The sequence below is a fragment of the Nuphar pumila genome, chromosome 3, assembly GCF_984573655.1.
Source record: "Nuphar pumila chromosome 3, dmNupPumi1.hap1.1, whole genome shotgun sequence".
NCBI classification, from domain to species: Eukaryota; Viridiplantae; Streptophyta; class Magnoliopsida; order Nymphaeales; family Nymphaeaceae; genus Nuphar; species Nuphar pumila.
The window spans coordinates 8,426,631-8,448,498 of NC_143251.1; the positions used below are offsets into that span (position 1 = coordinate 8,426,631).

The 21,868-nt window shown below is 40.4% G+C and overlaps 1 protein-coding gene and 1 long non-coding RNA gene across 2 annotated transcripts; one reads left to right on the forward strand and one right to left on the reverse strand.

The window, feature by feature from the left end:
• The first annotated feature begins 556 nt into the window (after positions 1 to 556).
• Positions 557 to 5,293, forward strand: LOC149841849 (lysine histidine transporter-like 8). Its single transcript, XM_090001188.1, has 5 exons — positions 557 to 1,128; positions 2,163 to 2,296; positions 2,379 to 2,806; positions 2,901 to 3,032; positions 3,888 to 5,293. The coding sequence occupies exons 1-5, from the start codon at positions 668 to 670 to the stop codon at positions 4,371 to 4,373; spliced, it is 1,641 nt and encodes a 546-aa protein (XP_089857314.1). The 5' UTR covers positions 557 to 667; the 3' UTR covers positions 4,374 to 5,293.
• A 138-nt stretch (positions 5,294 to 5,431) lies between these two features.
• LOC149841850 (uncharacterized) lies at positions 5,432 to 21,195 on the reverse strand. Its single transcript, XR_016431014.1, has 3 exons — positions 20,665 to 21,195; positions 20,121 to 20,245; positions 5,432 to 6,886 (listed from the first exon to the last, which is right to left on the reverse strand). It is a non-coding gene; the product is annotated as an uncharacterized LOC149841850 (long non-coding RNA).
• Between the last annotated feature and the right edge of the window lie 673 nt (positions 21,196 to 21,868).

The window sequence follows — 21,868 nt, forward strand, 5'->3', positions numbered from 1 at the left end:
GGTTGGTGTTAAAGAATCGTTTTATCTTTTCTGAGGTTTGGTAAACGAGCTGAGCTTAGCTTGTTCGGGCTCGGGCTCGTTAAGGGTAGACCCCAGCTCGAGCTCAGCTCGTGAGCTCGTTTTGAGCTGAGCTGATCTTGGTGAGCCAATCACATGCTGCCTCGTTTTCTTTAAAATTTATCTTTAAATATTTTTTAAGCTTGATAATATATAAAATATAAAACATATAAGTATATAATATGTAAAACGAGCCCATGTGAGCCGAGCCGAGCTTGTCATGTTTACGCTCGGCTCATTTACCTAAACGAGCTGGCTCGTAGTTCGGCTCACCGAGTTCAATTTCCGAGCCGATCCGAGTTGGGCTTCTTATAAACCGATAAGATCCGAACAGAGAACTGCTCGTCTCGTTGTCCAGGGCTGGTCAAGTCTCTACGCTCCGAATCGGAGTCAGAGTGATACTCAAACTCCATTATTTCTTGTACTCTCTCTCTCTCTCTCTCTCTCTCCTCCCCCACGCACACACGCACTGCAAAAAGGGTAGTGACCAAGTTATCTCAGCGTGAAGGGCAGTCCGTCACAAAGCTATCTGTGTGAAGAGAGAGAGAGAGAGAGGGGGGTGCAAAAGCTAGTCACCAAGTGAATTCAGTCTGATCACAGACAGAGAGAGATGGAAGAGAGAGGAGTAAGAGGAGGAGGAGGTGGGGAGGCAGAGTTGGTATCAATCCCAGCAACCCCACGAGTGGCGACGCCACCATTCACTCCCGACATCCTGTCGACCTCCCACTCCCGCGCAGTGACCCCCTCGGGGCAGCGCTCCCCTCGTCAGATCTCCTCCTCGTTGGTGTCCCCCACGGGCATCAAGACCCCCAGGACGCCGTGGACGCCCTCCTCCCTCATCTCCCCTCGCTTCCTCAGCCCCATCGGCACCCCAATGAAGCGCGTCCTCATCAACATGAAGGGCTACCTCGAGGAAGTTGGGCACCTCACCAAGCTCAACCCCCAAGACGCCTGGCTCCCCATCACCGAGTCCAGGAACGGCAACGCCCACTACTCTGCTTTCCACAACCTCAACGCTGGCATTGGCTTCCAGGCCCTCCTCCTACCCGTTGCCTTCGCCTTTCTCGGATGGTATTTTTTGATAATAACTATACATGTATTTCCAAATGACAAAACTCGTTGTGTTCTGTTAATGTCGAGTACACCTACTTAATATGATGTGATGGAGGTTGTTTATTAGTATTTCATCAACTCAATCATGTTGGTTTGTTATGTAAACTCAAAAGTTTACATTGGTCGTTTTTTTCTTCTGTGTTCAAGAGATTGGTGAATTCGTACTGTTTGTGGTCATAACTGATAACTCTCCGTTAGTTCCTTTCTTTTTTGAAAATTTATGTATTATGTGGCCAACATAGCAAATTAACCCCAACTTATGGTGTTGTGTTTACCTAGTTGCTATGTGCTCACTATGGTTAAAACCAGGTGTGTGATATTGAGTATACCCATGTGATGTGATACTTGCTATCCACTTCACTCGTGTATTTTACTTCAGTTGTTTTTTTTTTCTGCAGTTTGGGTGGTTCACAAATTTGTTCTTATAGTCTCCCTTGTTTTTCTTTTCTTTCCTCTATGCCTATTTGGTCTGTATAAATTAGTGAAGGTTCTATTAGTTACGCACCTGCTCTATTTCATCAGGGACATTGCTGATTAGTTTCGTGTTCTTTCATCACTGACTGGTTGGTAGCCATGTGGATTCGTTTATCAGTTCGTGCTGTGTACTTATTTCAAGTTTATCAAGATTTGGTTCTTGGTCTCCTCTGTATATGGTCCCTGTTTAAGTGCTAGCTTGTACTCTTGCACTACATATTTCCATTTTTATCAACACAGTTTTCTCTGCTTCTTTTTAATGAGTCAGGTGTTTCTATTTGTCATAAGTACAAGGTAGGTGTATAAAGCAGTTAGATTCCTTTGATTAGACCATGATGCTCTTAAGAGAGTCTACTTGCAAGTAGAGAATCTGTTACAATAGTTCATGTTTGTTGCTAGCCTTTTTAATCTGATGCTACTTTCTTGGGCTTGATTTTCTTTTCTCAAGTTTAGTTAAGGTAGCATCATGTGTGATGATCGGAAGTTGATGCTTTCTTTTCTCGCTGTCAAAATTGCAGGACGTGGGGAATTTTATCGTTGACCATAGCGTATTTTTGGCAACTTTACACACTGTGGTTGCTAGTGAGATTACATGAAGCTGTTCCAGGAAGGAGGTATAACAGATATGTTGAGCTAGCACAGGCAGCCTTTGGTGAGCCAGCTTCTTCTCTTCAACCTTCTAACACTTGTTACTGTTAAAAATTTTCACTGAGTTAGAAGTGATCAAATTGCAGGGGAAAGACTTGGTGTCTGGTTAGCACTTTTCCCTACAGTATATCTATCTGCAGGGACTGCAACAGCCATAATTTTGATTGGTGGGGAGACCATGAAACTCTTCTTTCAGATTGTCTGTGGTCCTGTTTGTCAATCCAACCCCCTGTCCACCATTGAATGGTATCTGGTTTTCACATCTCTCTGCATTGTTCTGTCCCAGCTGCCAAACCTAAACTCAATCGCTGGCCTGTCACTCATAGGAGCAGTGACTGCCATTACTTACTCTACCATGGCTTGGGTTCTCTCTGTTAGTCAACCAAGAGCCCCTACCATTTCTTACCAGCCAGTTAGCCTACCTTCATTCTCTGCCTCTTTATTCACAGTCTTGAATGCACTTGGTATCATTGCATTCGCGTTTAGAGGACACAATTTAGCATTAGAGATTCAAGTAAGGACCTTTTCTTTTTTTGTGCCTTCGTTAATCTTCTGCATTGATACTAAAACTTATGAGCTATGGCTGATGGAAAAAACTGGATGTGCAGGCAACAATGCCATCAACCTTCAAACATCCTGCCTATTTGCCAATGTGGAGAGGAGCCAAGGTAGCATATTCCTTCATTGCTATGTGCTTGTTTCCTATCGCCATTGGTGGCTTCTGGGCCTATGGTAATCAGGTGAGTTCTTTCCTCACTGCTTTTTTCTTTTCTTTGATTTTGTTTGCCGTATTTTGGGGCCCTCGATGTTTGCATCTTTTTACCTTGGAAGAAATGGGTAAGCGACAAAGATGGATGTGATTTCTTTCCATACTGTCACATTTCTTTTTTCAGAGAAGGACCTGCGGTCCCTACCAGTATTATTGGCTAGAAGGACCTAGAGGGTCCTACTTTTTGTAAAGAATTTTTACCACATTAGACCAGTCAGCTTAGGGAAGGCTGTAAATAGGCTATAGCTAAGCCCGCTTAAACCCTAGCCCTAGTCTGGATGTGGGCTGAAGTGGGCTGAGACCATTAGGCCATTGTTTCCAATGGGCTGGACGGTGGTGCTTTTAGCCAAACAATCCAGTCACATGCCTGGCTTATTAACCAAACAGGCCACAAAAGTTGGGCACGTCCTGTCTTGGCCAAATAGCCTGAGCTCAGTAGGTCAGACCGGCCCTGCCTCACCCTTCACTCTTACTAGCGTCCAAGATGAACAAGAAGATTCTGTCTGGATATCGAAACATGGGCCATGCCCTACTAGCTAGGGAGCTGAAACATCTGTGCAACTCAGAATGTCTGTAATGCAACAGGCTCATTTGTACAGTTGTAAATGTATTGATGAGCAGTGAAGCATAATAATATCATGCATGATTCACCTTGACCATCCTTCTCAGAGATAGATGGCACTCATACCTCCATGTTGGTCCATCTCAGATGTGGATGGATGGTTTTCATGAGGCCAGGAAGACCAACAAAATCGAGGGTCCCCCATCGGATCATAGCATGCATTCGTATTCTTTTGCTTGACACTAGCTTCCTTCTTTGTCACAGATGCCTCAAGGGGGTATTTTGAATGCTCTTTATGCGTTCCACATCCATGACATTCCTCGCGGACTCCTTGCAACTACCTTCATGTTAGTAGTATTCAACTGCTTAAGCAGTTTCCAGATCTACTCCATGCCAGTCTTTGACAGTTTTGAAGCGGGCTACACCAGCAGAACCAACCGGCCTTGCTCACTCTGGGTTCGGTGTGGGTTCCGTATATTCTATGGCTTCATTTCCTTCTTCATTGGTGTAGCCCTTCCCTTTCTTTCTAGTATTGCGGGGCTACTTGGTGGCCTAACCCTGCCAGTCACGTTTGCATACCCTTGCTTCATGTGGGTTCTCATCAAGAAGCCCCCTAGGTACTCCTTCAATTGGTACCTCAATTGGACCCTTGGCATACTTGGTACTGCATTTAGTTTGGCTTTCTCTGCTGGTGGTGTATGGAGTATGGTGAACAGCGGGCTCAAGCTCAAATTCTTCAAGCCAAACTAAGTTTATGACCGCCAGATTGTTGCTTGTATGTTATGTGTCGCGTTTCATGTGCATTGCAGTTTCTTATAGTATTAGATATAAATGAATATCCAGAGAGAGTGTTGTTTTTGTACTCACCTGTAGAGAGAGAGAGAGAGAGAGAGAGAGCTCTGGTTAGCCGACTGGTTGTTGTGAGGAATCCTTCCCATCCGTTGGACCATCATCCGGTTGCATTTTGGTTGAAGGGTGCCCTGCTTCCTTTTTTTTTATTTTAATTTGTGAAAGGCAAGCTGGGGTTAGGCGGACCCCTACCAGAACAACAGCCACCCCATGTGACAGAGGGATTCAATCCTCGGCCATCAGCTAGACACAGGACCCCGCTTACCACATGGGATACCACCTCCGTGCCCTACTTCCTTGCCAAAGGCTTTCGGGCAAATGCTAGCTAGCAGTATTGTGGACATACCCCGGCTTGAGTTGGATTCCCGTTGGTCCATCAAGCTTTGAGAAAGGCCAAGTCCAATGCATGACCATGAAAAGCTCTCATTCTACGGAAATCAGACAGCACCAGCCTTTTTCTTTTGGCAGGAGAGAATTTTTTTTGCCTAGTCACGAAGCCATTGCCCAACCACAGACGCTCAGGTTGACCAACGGTTGGCCAAAGTCCTACACGATTATCATCCAGGAAGGTCTAATCAAGGGTCAGTCGAACTCAGGCCCAAACATTTGGTCCATGTCGGGAGTACCATATTTTGCTACGTGAGACTAAGGGCATGTTTGGAATGCCATGTGATTCTTGGATTTTCTCATGATTTTGTGATTGTAAATCACAACTTCAACACTTTCTCAAGGCCAGTGAAACATGAGAAAAGTATTTTGCCTTAAATCTTGTGGTCGTCACAAAATTGACCTTGTGACCAACAATCAGAGATTCTACTCCCTCAGCTGTGATTGCTCATCCCTACTGTGACCAAAGCAAACATGCCCTAAAATTATTTTGTTCACACACACACACACACACACACACACACACACACACAGGGTCGCAGTTTGACTGGTAACCGTGTAAAATTGCTAGTTAACAAGCCGAACAACTGAAGGTTGGGTTTGTTTTAAAGTTTTGAACTAAATCCTAGCTTTAGATCGTGGCCAGCCAAGCTGTGCTAGAGTTTGTGACAAGTTCGAGACACGTATATAAAAAAGTTAAGCAAAATATACAATAAGCATATTAACATAACAGCCTATAAGAACCAAGCCCAGCCGAACATCGTTTGTTCATGCTCAGCTCGTTTATACTGAACAAGCTGCTTGTAACTCGCTCACTGAACCCACTTGAGGAGCCCAAAACCAAGCAGTCCATTTCCCAGTCCCAGCTTAGAATGACAAGAAACTGGAGTCGAGTGCTTTCTATCTTTGACCCACTAGAATATAGAAAGTGCAGGAATGAATGGCCTCGTGCTTGGTGTTCAACCAACACGAGGGGACACGGCTGCCTGTGTATGTGCATATATGCGTCTGAAGAGTCAATAGACTTTGATCCTCCAGAGGACACAGGTTGTTTAGCATGTGTACACTGCACAAGCACAAGCATGCGCGCTCTGTGGTCCCTGTAGCTTGTGGGGGGATCAAGAGGTTTTGGGGTTAGAAACCAAGGCTGGATTCGCAGCAGTGTATTTTACCAAGACAGGTATTCAAATAAAAGGACTCTGAAAACCTTCAGTCATACAAGAGATCGCTACCACCTAAAAAAGCAATATTCCATGACAGAGATCTACACGAGAGCTTCAGGTTGCAGTTCCACTGATGACCTAGCGAATTGACACCTCTGGTTGAGAACCTGGCCACCTTCTTTCTTCTCAGAGTCATCACCTGCAGTCAACAGTTCCCTAGCTAACCCGTACACACATTGATTGGGTATTTGGATGGGGCAATACAGCACACGCGACCTTGTCCAAAATGCTCTTTTTTTTTTATACCACAGATTGGATTCTTTTCAAGTACTCTGGGTTTGAATTCACGCCTAGTGGGTGATCTCCCATCCTAGAAGGGGAAAACATAATTGGGGGGCAACAGAAGTCAAGCCTAGAGAACCTAAGTTAACATCACTAACTACAGCATTATGAAACATGGGTCCTACATATTCGCCCCACACTAAAAGATTTGACTTTGTAGGATGGATTTTCATAAGATTTCCCCTTGGAGAATATTGAAGGACAATACATGCTAAATAATTTCAGCTTTACTTTTTGAAAAGATGAACTTTAAGTAATTATTGTAATCAAAAGCAAGGTAAAGGCAGACAGCTCTACTAAAGTTACAAAACAACAATAAACTTACCTTTCCATCCATGAAAAGCATCTCACAGAAACGTATGAATTGGAGCTCAGAATAATCCACATGTCCACTTTGGAGATCCCAAGGAAAGTTGGCACCGATGCTCAAGACAGAATTGCTCCCTTAATGGGTGTGCAGTCACCGTTTGCCGTGATGTACGTGTCAGAGAGCATTTTGCTTTTCATTCCACTTCAACATTCCTGTTTTAAAGGTCAGACGGATACACAAGAATAATGTGCTTGTAAGTTCAAATACAACCATTATGTATCTAATCCTTTCAAAAAGAAGCCCAAATTCATAACTGATCATTGACACCACAATAAGCCTAGGACAAAAGGGTTTAATTGTCTGGCCAATCATATCACATAGAAGAAATTCTATAAATACCAAAGCTGTGCTATGGAAAAACAAAGGATCTGCTGCCTAAGACCACCTATGCAGAAACCTAGCTTTCTTGCAGGTAGAACGATAGACCTGGTTTCCAGATGCCATAGGTATCATTAACATCATACAAAACTACAAACTAAAAGCTCCACGACTCGCATCAGTAGAGGGATCAGTTCATACCTTCCAGCGACCGCCAGCACATGGGTTTGTGGTTTATTCCATCTCTTGCACACTGGAACTGCAACTCGGAGCAGATTGGTGTGCAAGTGATGGAATAAATCATCAGTCCATGCAATTAAAGACCCCATTGGATTAAGTTGTTACCAGAAAGATTTGTGGATATAGGGTCCACCCAGGTAAGCTGCTTCTGCATCCTTGCACGAAGATGCATGTGTGTCTATGTAGGTTTTCTGCACCAGATACACAAAAATCTAGATGCTTTATTTGTCTACATGTTCATGCATGCATGTGTATGTGTGTGCGCATCAAATCTGTTCTTTTGAAATACTAGCTGACTAGCCGCAGAGCTCAAGATGGCCTTTGCATACATTACTCAACAAATTGAAGGATGGAAACAAACATCACACAGTAAAGACCATTACAGCCACTTGTGTCCAACTTCTTGGAAGACAGAAACAGGCAGGGTGCTCAAACTCTAGCACCGCTTCCCCTATTACAGATGGCCTTCATTGTGTTGACCATCAAGGCACTGTGTAAAGGCAGCACTGATCTTTCTCTCTCGATGGGGCACTGTTATCAATCAAGATAAATTGTACCCTTGCTTTTGAACAATTTTCTTTTACCAAGTGATCTATTTCGTCACAAGTGAGGATGGTAAACCTCCGGGTTAGTGATCATGCCAACTATCCACTATGAAATGTTAAATCATAGATTTCTGAAAAGTCATTTTCCGTGTTGGTAAATATATTATCCAGAAAATAATGTTTTCTGGGCTTGGAACATAACAAATAAAGCTTCTAAATATCCACAAGGGCTCTGCCTTGGGATGACCACAGTTCGAAACCCACAGGAGGCAACTCTTGTTGTAAGGCCGAAGCTGGGTGTACTCCCTGGTGGGCAGAGGGGACCTTAAGGGTTTCACCAACCAGAGCCTGTCCCAAAGATAAATCTTCTAAATGAGCTAAAGTGGAGGAATAGAAAACATGAGTAATTTCCAAGTAATATTGACAAGGTACAAAAATGTATGAGCGTAAAGATGGGTATTTCTATGCACTACCCATTCCAGCATAGAAGGTTTAATATATCTTCCAATATTCTGAAACAAGAATGAAAGGCCACAGGAAATGTTTATAATCGTGTAAATTGTGGTGAAAGGGACCCTTAGGATCTGTTAACATATGAGATTAAAAGTGATCCAAAGGTCAACTAGAATCTCTTCTACAAAATCATCTTAGCATATTCAATGAGTTCAAACAATGATGAGCAAGTGAAAGCATCCCATCATCATCCTCACAACGTTTCACCTTCACAGCCAACTGGACTCAACAACTAGCAATCTATAGGAAGCAAAAAGAACGTGTGAAAAACTTACAAATAGTATACTTGTAGAAGGAAAAATCACAACCAAAAAGATTAGAAAGAAAGAAAGTTAGGAAAGAGAAGCTACAATTAGTAACGTTACATGGCCAATCCAAATGCACATAACGGAAATCAACAAGTGATTAAAAGATGCATATTTGATCAGCAAGAACAAAATTCGAGCCATGGCATATAAATGGACTCAATTAGATCACCGGTTATTTGCCAAGAATGTATGCAGCTATGAACCAATGAAGGTAGAACTTAACTGTTAAAATATGATGTATATTTATATATATATATCTATATATATAGATTACGACACATACACATATATATAATATATATATGTCTATGTGTCTATCTACATATATAAATATATATATATATATATTTTGTAAAACCCGATAGGGGTATTTCTGTCATTTCACCTGTACACGCATATCATTGATATGCTTTCTTTTCTTTCTTTCTTTTTCCTTTATTCTTTTTCCTTTTTGTTTTTTTAGTTTTTCTTTTTTCATTTGAGAGGGGTCCACATAGAGTCGTTGGACCCCTCCAACGGTCATAAATATGACCGTTGGAGGGGCTCCAACGACTCTATGGGAGCCCCTCCTTGGGTCCCTTGCTGTGTATAAATAAGGGGCATGGCCCCATGTATTTCCTAAGCTTCTTGTGAAGCATTCTATGAAGTGAAATATATTTTTTACTTCTTTTTGTGCTTGACCACTTTTGTGGTTTATTTTGCCCTTTTGTGGCCTCTTGTGTATGTGCGTGCTTCCGTGCTTTCGCTTGGAGACTTCGCCCTTTTCATTTGGCACTTCATTACATGGTATCAAAGCCTTGGTTAAGAAGGCTTCATCGGATCCTCCCTTGACAAGTAATACCTCTCCTCTCTCTTGTCTTATAAATTCTTTTTCTATAAATGGCCAACAAAGATGCAAAAATCGATCTCTCATTCAAATTGGATGGGACCAATTACCGCATGTGGGCGGCCGCTATGGAGAATAATCTCAAAGGTAAAAAGCTTTGGGGTTACGTACGTGGAACCATTCCGGAACCACAATTGAAGTTAACTAAATTTGAAGGAGGTGAGGAAAAAGCTTTGAATGAAGAAGAAAAGGAAAAGGCTATTCTTGATTACTCTTCTAAAATGGAAGATTGGGAAAGTGGGCATGCTAAAATCTTAGCATGGTTCATGAACAATGTCGAATTGAAGATTTGTGCAAACCTTGCAAAATTCAAAAAGGCTAATGAAGCATGGTCTTTTATGAAAGGCATGTACACCCAAAGAGACCTTGCTAGGCATTTTTTTCTACAAGAAAAGGTAAGAGCTACCAAGCAAGGTGATATGAGCATTAGGGACTACTATAGTGCCCTATCCTCTTTATGGGATGAACTTGTCCTTCTCGAACCGCAATGGGAAGGAAGTGCTATTGCCATGAGACAAGAGCAAATGGAAAAAGAGAGGTTCTTTCAATTTATTCATGGGCTTCATCCCGAATTTGAACAACTTAGAGGATCTCTACTTCATAGGGCCTCTACTCCTCTAAGCGATATTTTGGCCAACTTATGTCAAGAAGAAACCCGTTTGGCCTTGAAAAGAGATGTTGATGAAGTGCATGCCGTGTCTAGACCCGGCAACAATGTAAGATCATATAAACCACCACATTTTTGGAAGAATAACGGTGGTGGAGGAAGAAAAATCATTTGTCATAATTGTAATGAACCGGGCCATATTCGTCCCGATTGCCCTAGATTCAAAAAGAAGGTGGTTTCCGTGGGGGAAACTCCTCCAATTGTCAATGAAGATTCAAAGAAGGATGGTGACATAAAGGAGTCTATCGCTCATCTAACTGAAACTCTTCAACAATTTATAAAGATGAACGCCTCTACATCATCCTCTTCACCTTCCACTTCCGGTGCCGCCATCTCCTCTTTTCCAGGTATGACTTCTTGGATTCTTGATTCGGGTGCCTCTTTCCATATGACTCCAAATGCATCACTTTTATCTCTTTGGTGAAGAAGGTATGACCATGTCTGTTTTCAACTTTGAACATGTAATTGAAGTTATCTAGAAAGCGCAGCACCTAGAGCATATAAATATGTTTGAGATGTCTTCAGAGCCATGTTATCATCAAAAGTGTATGTAACCATCAACACATATTCATTCTGCAAACTAATGTTAATGCAAACACACACATTTGCCTATGGCAGATAAACCATCATGTTTCAACTGAAAATTCCATAAATCTTCAACAAATCGATATGTTAAAGCATTCCAGGGAATCCATGTTTTCATATTTCATATTTTCTTCCCAACATAATGTCTTAAGTGTTTCTTAATTTCATATCTTCTCACAACAAGTTCAAGGAAACCATATCTTTTCTTTCGCTTTTATTTAACCCCTGTATTTCCCTTTCTCTGTTTCTTTTCCATTTATTCCCTTGGTTTGAGAGAGCAGCAGAAGGCCCTGACATCATATCCCATTGTCATTGAACACTTGAAAAGGCAAAGAAAAATGAGAGACATCTTAAATCAAAGTACACCAAAAAAAGTGTACAAGTTTAATAAGAAAAATAAGAAGACACATGGATGTCACTGTTATATATATATATATATATAGTAATTTCTTTGTATTGCCCGATAGGGGCATTTTGGTCTTTTTTGTATAATAACAACTTTTTCAATCTCTTTAAACAATGCTTCTCCATTTGAAAAGCTTTTTAAAATGACTCATGATTTTAAAAGATTAAGAATCTTTGGTTGTAGGTGTTATGTTCTTACTCATAACAATGACATCTCCAAAAGCCATTGAGTGTATTTTCTTAGGCTATGGAAAAAATAAAAAAAGATACCGGTGTCTTGATCCAATAAGTAACAAACTTTATATTTTAGACGATGTTACTTTTCTTAAAAATGAAAATGGGTTTGAAAGTAAAGAATCAAGAGAGAACATTGATTATTCATTTCTATTTGATTTACCATGAAATGATAAATCTAATAAGGTTTTTGAATCTTTTAACCATGATTCTAATAATAAACATTCTCTTGATGATGAAGGTAGTAATCAACATGAAAATTTGTATCAAGTAATACACGTGTATACTAGAGGGGGAGAAGGTAATCATCCATGTGCTCTTGACAAATTCTCACAAAACATATCTTTAGAAGAGTCCCAACCTAGAAAATAAATCGTATTTCTAATGCACCAAGTAGATTTGTGTCATATGACTCATTCTCTCCAAACTTTAGAGCATGTCTAATAACTCTTCGCTCTTACTATGAACCATCTCAATATAAAGATGCCAAACAATATCTTCATTGGAATAAAGCTATGGAATTTGAACTTAATACTCTTAAAAAAGCCAACACATGGGAAATAGTTGATCCTCGCTTCGGCAAAAAACCTACAGGATGCAGATGGGTGTTTAAAGTAAAAACTAAAAGTGATGGGTCGTTAGAATAATATAAAGTAAGGCTAGTTGTCAAAGGGTATGCTCAAGAATATAGCATTGATTATGATGAAACTTTGTCCCCAGTTGCACGAATGACAAGTGTTTGAGCTCTCATTGCTATTGCGTCTATTAAAAAATTGTCTATCTTTCAATTAGATGTTAAAAATGTCTTTTTGAATGGAGATCTTGGTGAGGAAGTTTACATGGAATCTCTTCCAGGGGTGAATTTAAATAAAAAAAAATTAAAATTAAAAGACCTTGTATGGTCTTAAACAAGCTCCTAAGGCTTGGTATGACAAATTTAGTAATGTATTGTTTAATTTGAGATTCATCTCTTGTTATACTGATAGTGCTCTCTTTGTCAAGAAAGCATGTGATACTATTGTGATTCTTCTTCTATATGTTGATGACATAATTATCACAGGAAATGACAAAGGAGTGATTGAAATTAAAACAATCTTAAAGAAAACTTTTAACATGTTTGACTTGGCTTTCTTGAGATATTTTTTAGGTATTGAAGTGGCTTACTCCCCTAGAGGATATATTCTCTCTCAAATGAAGTTAGCGGCTAACATTTGTGCTAAGTAGAGAATCTCAGATAAAAAGAAGGTGAAAACCCCAGAAGTTATAAATGCTAAATTAAAACTCGAAGATGGTGTTCTAATTGAAAATCCTACTCTATATCGTTAATTAATTGGATCTCTTACTTATCTCTCTATCACTCGACCTGATATTGCTCATGTTGTTCATGCGGCAAGCCAGTTTCAGCATGCACCTAACAAAGTGCACGTGGTAGCAGTAACGAGGATTGTATGCTATATTAAAAATACTATCTCAAAAGGGATTTTCTTCTCCTCTTCGTCATCTTTTGATTTAACTGCGTGTACTGATACTAATTGGGGAGGTAATCCAAATGATAGAATCTCAACTACTGGTTTTTGTATTTTTTTAGGAAATTCGCTAATTTCTTGGAGGTGCAAGAAACAACAAAAGGTATCTTTATCCTCAACTGAAGCCGAATATCGTGCCATGGCCACTACAACAATGGAGATTGTGTGGCTTAAAAGTCTTCTCAGTGAGGGTATCATCATCTTAACTCTATCAAAGATGTGTTGTGGCAACAAAAGTGCAATCTATACTACACGCAATCATACTTTTCATGAGCGCACCAAACATATTGAGATGGATTGCCACTATGTTCGTGATGAATATTTAAGAAGAACTATTACATTGTCATATGTCACCTCGAAGTATCAGTTGGCCGACTTTTTCACCAAAGCTCTTCCTACTCCTCATTTTCTCTTTCTTCTTGGCAAACTTTGGATTCTTTTCCCATAAAGTTTGAGGGAGAGTGTTAAATATATATATACATATTTATATATATAAAAACTGTAATTTCTTTGTATTGCTCGATAGGGGCATTTTGGTCTTTCCTCTTGTATAATAAGTTGTTTATTAGAAACAACTTTTTCTTTTTTCTTTTTTTCTTTTTTTCTTTTCGTTTTTTATCTTTTCTTTCTTTTCACTTTTTGAGCATTGGGGCCCCCACCTTGGAGTCGTTGGGGCCCCAACGGTCATAAATATGACCATTGGGAGCTCCCCAATGACTCCCTTTGTAGGGAGCTCCCAATGGCTCCTCCTCTTGATTGTGTACATATAGGGGTGTTCTCCCTTCATTTTGTAAATAGTTCTCTCACTCATACTCTCGATAATATTCTTCTTTTTGCCTTTTGGTCGTGTCCCTTTGTGGATTTATGTGTGCACTTAAAGTGCTTGTGTATCCTCTCTTATTTTTGTCCATTATTGGACTTGTAAGTGTTCTACACTTAATATTTGTGTTTCCGCTTACTTCATTACAGTCACCCCTCTGTACAAGCCGACATCCAACACAGGCCCTAGCCTCAGAGTTTTACGCTGCCGTCACGACAACTGTAGGTATGGCAGGCTGAGACAGCGCAACCAGGTCTACGTGTCGGGCGCGATTTCTTCGGGTTATAAATCCCAAAAAAAGTCTCTTTGTTGCTCCATAATCTTTCTAGCCCTTCTAACCAGTTTCAAAAAAGAGAGAAAAAAATTTGTGTAAGTTTGTTGTTGGACATTTTCCTTTGTTGATTACACCTTAACTGACCTGATTGCATTTAAAGAAATTATTATTACGACTTTCCAATGTTGGTATGGTCAAAATAACTTGATTCTTCTATAACTTGCATATCACACACATGCCAAAGTGAAAGCAAGACCTTTAAAGATCAAGAATTTTTCCAACTTTGTGGAGAACCTAAACATGCAAACAATTGTGTGTCATAATAACAACCATTGTTGTAGTAGTTACTAGTTACCAAAGCCATAAAAAATAAGGCTATGTTTGGGAGCCTTGCACTGGGATGGAAACACGGTTTTCATCTATGTCACATAGGTACGGGTGCGGCAATGCGACACATTAAAAAAACTTGGGTGCAGGGTCAGGTGGTATATATATATATATCTAAGATTTTGAAAACCTCCCCAATGGAAAACCCTCCCAAACCTTCCAAATGGACATTTTATTGGATTTGTGGTGTTTTTTCAAAATTCTGACCGTACAGACGTGATCTATATCCATGTTTTTATAGGAATCAATTCTTGGAGCATTTGATCCCGATGCATGGATAGATTACTATAAGTTTCAAAAATCAATGGCGTACAATTTTCATAAATTTTCGAAGCTCCAAATACCACTTTTTCTATCCAAAATTCATGATCCAAATGTCGATTTCTAGTAAATCAATCATGCTTGTTCATTTAGAATTTTGAAAAAAACACCAAAAAAAATTTATTTGGTAGGTTTGGGACTGTTTTCATTCCCATATATATATATATATATATATATATCTTCCCAATTCAAGGAAGAGAAGGGAAGACTCCCTCTTCCCCTCTCTTTCTCATTCTTCCCAATTGAGGGGGGAGAGAGGAGAAGTCTCTCTCTCTCTCTCTCTCTCTCTCTCTCTCTCTCTCTCTCTCTCTCTCTCTCTCTCTCTCTCTCTCTGTGTTGTGCGAAGCCCTTACGAGCTAACGAGCTAGGCCAGGTCAGGCTTGGTACCCGACACGAGTCAGATTCAAGCAAGGTCGGTCCAAGCTCGGGTCAAGCTTGAACCCGACTCATAACCGAGTTCATTTTGGGCAAAACCATAGGTGTGGGTTGACCACACCCAGGGTTTATTGACCGCACTGGGTGCCGCACCCGCGTAAAGTGAACAAGGGTGCAGCGACCTATTTGGGGAGTCCATATGACATAAGTTTCCATGTGTTGCCAAAGCATGGTTTTGGAGTTGCCAATACCACATATTGTTTGGGAACCCCTTTTGGATTTCATATGGTTTTAGCATTTCAAGCAACTGGTTTTGACTCCCAAACAAGTGTACATTTTTGGAGTCAAAGTAGTCAAACGTTTTTTCATGTATTTGAACATTTTATTCATGCATGTGTTTGTGTATATGTGTTCATGCATGTCCGTGCATGTATTTGCACAAAATGTTCATACATGTATTTGCATATATTTCATCATCATGCCTTGCACTCAGTGTTGTGAAAAGCGTTGAGGCGTAGCGAGGCGCTCCACCAAAATCTGAGGTGAGGCGTAAAGCGTAAGCCTCAAAGTTTTTTTTTTTAAAAAACTTAAAAAAAACTATAAAAAATATCTAAAATTATAAAAAAATAAAAAAATCTTTATTGATGAAGCAACAACCAATATGAAATAAAAAATCTCAAATAAATACTGAAAAAAATATGAGATTAACTTGTAAAAGTAACATTAATGCAACAACTTGATCTATATAAGTATCTAAAAAATAAAGCATGGGCATTCATTAAATTAAAAAATAGCATTAACAACGAAATGCATCTTAGCATTAACAATACAATGTCATAATTAGAAAATGCATGTTAGCATTAACAACCAAATGTTAATATAATTACGATACCATACAGATAACAGGCACAAGAAGGAAGACTAACACAGATTAACCATGAGATGATGAGATAATAAAATTACTAAACTGCATAGTAAAAATATACAGAACACTTTTTTTAAACAAAAGTTTAAAAGTGATATTTTGTATGGATTTTAACCATTAATTAATTTCAGCTTTCTGTTTGACAGCTCCAGTGGAAAGTTGTCTGGAAATGTGTTTTAAAAAACTTAGTCGTTTTTGGCTGCATTCTCAGAAATCAGGAGATCCTCAGAGATTACACTTTGAAAAGGACACTCACCATCTTAGGAAATTTGTGACTTCAGCACTTGTAGCTTGCTGATACAAACTAACACATTTGATTTTTACCTGTCTGCATTTCTTGTTCACCCAACAGAACCAACAACCAGACACTCAAGCAACTCGGCCTACAGTCCAACCCAACAGATGGGTTTCAAACACCAAGAACTAATAGTTCATAACCAGAGGGTCTCGATGAGGTAGTAGCCAAGAATCCTCTTCCTCTCCGTCTGCACCACCGCACCCCTCGAGGAAGTAGCCAAGAATCCTCTCCACGCAATTGATGTCGTAGAGGGTCTCGATGAGGTAGGAGTAGCTCGGCAGCAGCAAATCGTCCAGCATCGCCTGGTCCAGCTGCACGGCGATCTTCCTCTCCAGCGTTGTCTGGCACGACTCCGACGCGCTCATGATGTTCGCCGTCAAGAGCAGCCCAAACAGAAGCCTCGTCGTCGTGGTCGAGCTGCTGCTCTTCCTCACCAGCATATGGCTCACCACCGTCTCCAGCAGCTCCCTCTGATCGTCCTCCGTTGCGATGGAGAAGGAGTGCGAGGACGGCACCCTGTTCCGTCGTGACAGGCCTGGAATGAATTTCTTGGCGTAGCACACCAGCGACCCCTCGATGCTCTCGACGCACAAGTCGCGAGCTTTCATGGCGGAGATGACCCTCTTGTAGAAGGGTAGCCCCAGAAAGGTGAGCTCATTGTACCACCAGTCGAACCTCACCGGATCCCGGTGCCGGAGGCCTGTCTCGATCTCGTTCCAGAGGATGCTGCCGTCGGGGCTCGCCATCAGATCGCCGGCGACGGTGGTCCTGTTGTCGTGCACAAAAACGAGAAAGAGGGAGATAGGTGGGAAAAAAATAAAAATGGGTCGGTTGGGCTTTGTTTAAGCCCTATTTTTTAGGTCGAATGAGGGTTTTGACCCTCATTTGACCAAATAAATTGAGCGTGTGAGCCTCAGTCCGAGGCACGCCTCGCCTCAAGGCGTGCGCCTCAAGGCCTATGAGGCGCATGCCTCGCCTCAAGGGTATTGCGCCTTATGCCTGCGCCTCAAGGCACAAAGCCCCTCGCCTTGAGGCGAGGCGCGCTTTTTGCGCCTTGAGGCGCGTTTTTAATAACACTGCTTGCACCCTTGCTTACTTCTCGCTACAACTTGGTTATGCCGTAGCGCGTCACTTGCAGGGGTACGTCCTACACCCTTGCCTACTTTTCACTACGACAGAGTTTCATCATAGTGTGTCGTTTGTGATGAATGCCTTGCACCATTGCTCACTTCTCACCACGATAGAGCTTTGTCGTAGCGTGTTGCATGCGGGGAACACCCTAGCATAAAACAACATTCTCTTATGACTCATTTTCATAAGATGTGGCTAAAGTTGCAAGGCTAGTTGTCATTGACGCCAATGCTCCTCCTTTATCCAGGCTTGGGACAAACACTAGGAGGATCAGAGATGTCAATCGGGAAGCAGGATCGAGAAGTGATTCGGGAAGCGAAAGCATGAAGCAGAAAGCAAGAAGCAGGAGCGAGAAGTGATTCGGGAAGCGAAAGCATGAAGCAGAAAGCGGGAAGCGAGGCACTTTCAAAATTTTAGGAAGCGGGAAGTGCAGGACGACTTAGAAGCGAACCAGAAATCATCTCGAAAGCGAGAAGAGAAGCGAACCAGAAGCGACCTAGGAAGCGAGGGGGAAGCGAAAAGAAATGAAAATAAAAATGAAAACACAAAAAAATAAAAAAGAAGGGGAAGCGAGCTTCTCCTAAATTGGGAAGTGTGTTTCCCAATTTTTTTGGAGCTTCCCAACACATTTCGAAAGTGCCACGTTTCCTGCTTCCAAAACACACTTCGGGAAAACATGCTTCCCCATGTCCTATGGCACTTCTGGTAACCCTGAGTAGGATCGCCCTAATGGTGGAGTCATGCAATGGCGGAGTCCAGAATTTAACCTAGGGTGGGCACAAATACATAGTGAACTGAAAAGGAAAGCTGACACAAATAGCCAATAAAAAAACATAAATTTATGAGCACTTTAAATAAAAAACACGTGATTTTTTTACGATAATTAGCCAATAAAAATATATATCACATTTAAAATGTGATATTTATGTTTCTAATGAAAATATCACAAGAAATTGCCGTTTTTTAAATTTCAGGTAATTTCTTGTGATATTTTCACGATCGTGCGAGGTTTGTCATTGTGTGCACAACATGGCATTGATTTTTTTTTATTGTTTTCTAACTCTAAGGTCTATACAAAATTTACAAGCACTTTTCAAAATTAACAAAAAGAATTGTGGGTACTTTTAGAGGGGAAAGTCTATTATGGGACATGTTGCGACTTGCAGCATATTCTTGAAGACTTAACTTTTGACCTCAAATATAAAAAAAAAAAGAACAGTGAAAAATTACAAGTTCCCCTAATGAATAACGACAACTTCGCAGGTGGGACCAAATTACAGGGCTTGTTTTTCCAACTCACTCATGACATAGGAAATGGTTTCTGTTTGAGAGAAGAAATTGATTGCTTCTCTGGAACCAAAAGTCAGTTTTTAAACAAAAAAAAAAAGATGAGACCAGGGCATTGAAAACCTGTATGAATGAGATGCCCAAGGTGGGCACTGCCCATGGGTCAAGGTGGACACTGCCACCCTGGCCATAACATGACTATCACTGGAGTCATGTATTTGCATATATTTGTCCGTGCATGTGTTTATGTATGTATTTCTGCATGCATGTATTGTTTGTATTTGTACGTACATGTATTTGTCCCAGTGTCACCTATATCATCCACATTTTGAAAATATTGATGATATCAGGTCCCATGATATTGTCTACAATTTATTGTGATATTTTCAAAATATCGCCAATACTTAAAATATCATGATATTTTGGGGGAAATTTATTTTTTAATATTTTAAGCATACATTTTCTATTTTTTGTTTCTTGTATATTTTAAAACCTTTTAAAACTTATTTCTTTATATTTTTTACAAGAAAAATCATGCAAGACTATTATTTTCTTATCTTTTTCTTATGACAGTTCCCTTTGACTCCATTGCCAAAAAAGTAATTGCATACCAGATCATAAACAACTTCAAACATAAAATGGTTCATTGGCTAACCTAATTGAGCCTAACACTAGATCATTCAAAGAGGTAATATTGAGGGATATGTGGCGAGTGAGTTCATTTATTGAGGCACATGTACTTAACAAGTTCATTTGATGAACTGGAGATTTACTGAATCCTAGGAATTTCAAGATGAGAATGTCTTTCCACTTTGTGGAAGAAATTGCTTGAAAGAGATAAAGACAAGATTTGTCCAACAAACTACAAAGTACTCATGTTGAAGGAATCTTCTGATACTATCTTTATGTGGAATGCAATTTGTTATAGAAATGAGTAATGTCAACAATAGCAGCAGTAACAGATGTAGTAGTAAACATATACTTCATTTCTGGCACAAACTAGTGTTCATTTATTTGTTTGCATTCTCGTACAAGTTATTTATTTATTTATTTACTTAACAACAACAACAATATCACTATTAAGGAACAAAGCCTGCCATAAAGCAATCCCGCTTTTTTAAGAAAGAATAGTAAATTGAAGAAATGTGAATGAAACAACACAAACAACTCATCCAGTTCTAAAAGACCCACAAATAGGCTTTAACTAGTGCCGATTCTGCATTACATAATTTAGGGAATCAATTTTCAGTAATAAAAATATTCAAAGAAAAATAAAAACTCTTCAAAAGCAACAGTAAGTAACCAGAAAGTAGATATCATCGTAATAAAGAACCACCTAACCTTCAACCAGTATTCCCACAAGAAGAGCCTAAGTCCCAGTATTCGAATAGTTGAGTTTTCTAGCTTCCAATTCAGCCATGCTGAAAGATTAAATAGCTATTCCGGACCATCTGCATTTTGAGGAACTAGCAAACCAAATAAAGTTATTAGTCCACATGTTAAACTAACAAGGTAAAAGAAAAAAAACCTCCAAAATTCAGGTTATAAACCAAACCAACAATAAACAATTTGCAAAATAATGACAATCACCATCATACGGGTTGCCAATGTCTAAAGGAAACTACTCGGCAGAAGAAATTAACGAAAATTCCTTACTTCAAATAATAACTCAAACAAACCAACCCAATTAAAAAAAAGTTAAAACTCAAATAGTGTACAATGTGTCGTTAATTCATCACAATGCAAGAATTTCTCTCTATCTCATAAGAATTTATCAGAGCTGCAAATAAATCAAATAAACAAACACGTAGAATGCAAAGAGAGAAACTAACCATTTAAATTTAACCTCGTAAAAGAAAAAAAATGTTTGGGGGAGGGAACTTACTTTCGAGTGCTACCAGGAGAAACTTGCTCCAGTTTTCTGTCACTAAAAGACGAAAGATATGACGAAGATGAACAAGAAACCCTAATTTTCCATCCACACTCTAATTTACTATTTCTTCCAGAAAACAAAAAAAAAACAAAAAAGGGGCAAAAAGAATTGAAGATATCTTACTCCGTGGGAAGCATCACACCGCGGATCAAGGAACGCCTCTTCCGAATCGAATGAAGCCGATTCCCGGTACCAACACGAATTCAACCAGAATTTCCCAGTTCAAATTGGAACGCAAAGGCAGAGAAGAGCCGAAAACTGGCTTTTCGACGACGGCGAAGGAGAAATCGGCATCTGAGATACGGATTGAGCGGCCATCGGAAACTCTTTTTCTTCCTTTCCGCCCTAGAGCCGAAACAGCGTGCACTAATTCCGCTTGAAATAACGAAGAATGAGAAGGAGAAGGAGAGGATTGAGAGGCTCCTCGTGGAGATCGGTCTTCCGGTGGCCGGAGATCGCCCGAAATTGGCCGAATCGAATTGGCGTTCCGTTAACGCCATCGTTGGACCCCAGGCTTTCAGCTCCCGCACTCTTGGACTGGTTTTACGGTTATATCGCTCTAATGGCTCGGGATCGAACCGGGAATCTATGAGCGTATCAGCTACTTTATGAACCGGATCTTCTAAGTTCCTGACTTCCTATATTCCGAACAGGGTCCTAACAAATATTCCTGCGGCGCGCTTGGGGTGTTGAGATCCATGGGTGAGATGGGGTTTAAGATATGTTAGCCATCTGATATGTTGTTTCAAAGCCCAAATCGATCGCCCAAAGGCGTTGGCGTAGTGGGTGGGACCTTGGCTGCTAGACGGGTAGTCAAGGTTCAATTCTTATGGGGTTGTTGCCCCTGCCAGCACGATGACAATAGGTATGACAGGCTGACACAGTGAAACCAGGTATTCATGTCAAGTGCGGTTTCTTCGAGTTATAAATTAAAAAAAAATCCAAATTGATGTGTAGCCGACCCACATTTTACAACCAATCCAATTGGTTAGACCAATTTGGTCCAACTTGGCTGCCCCCATGCATGACAATGAGTTTCTCTCTCTCCCTTTCATCAAAAAAAGATAGACCGGCAAAGTTAGCACTAACCAGACTTAGACTATATTTTCGGGTATGGTATTAGGTCCAAACTCGGGTCCAATCGAGTCTACTATAA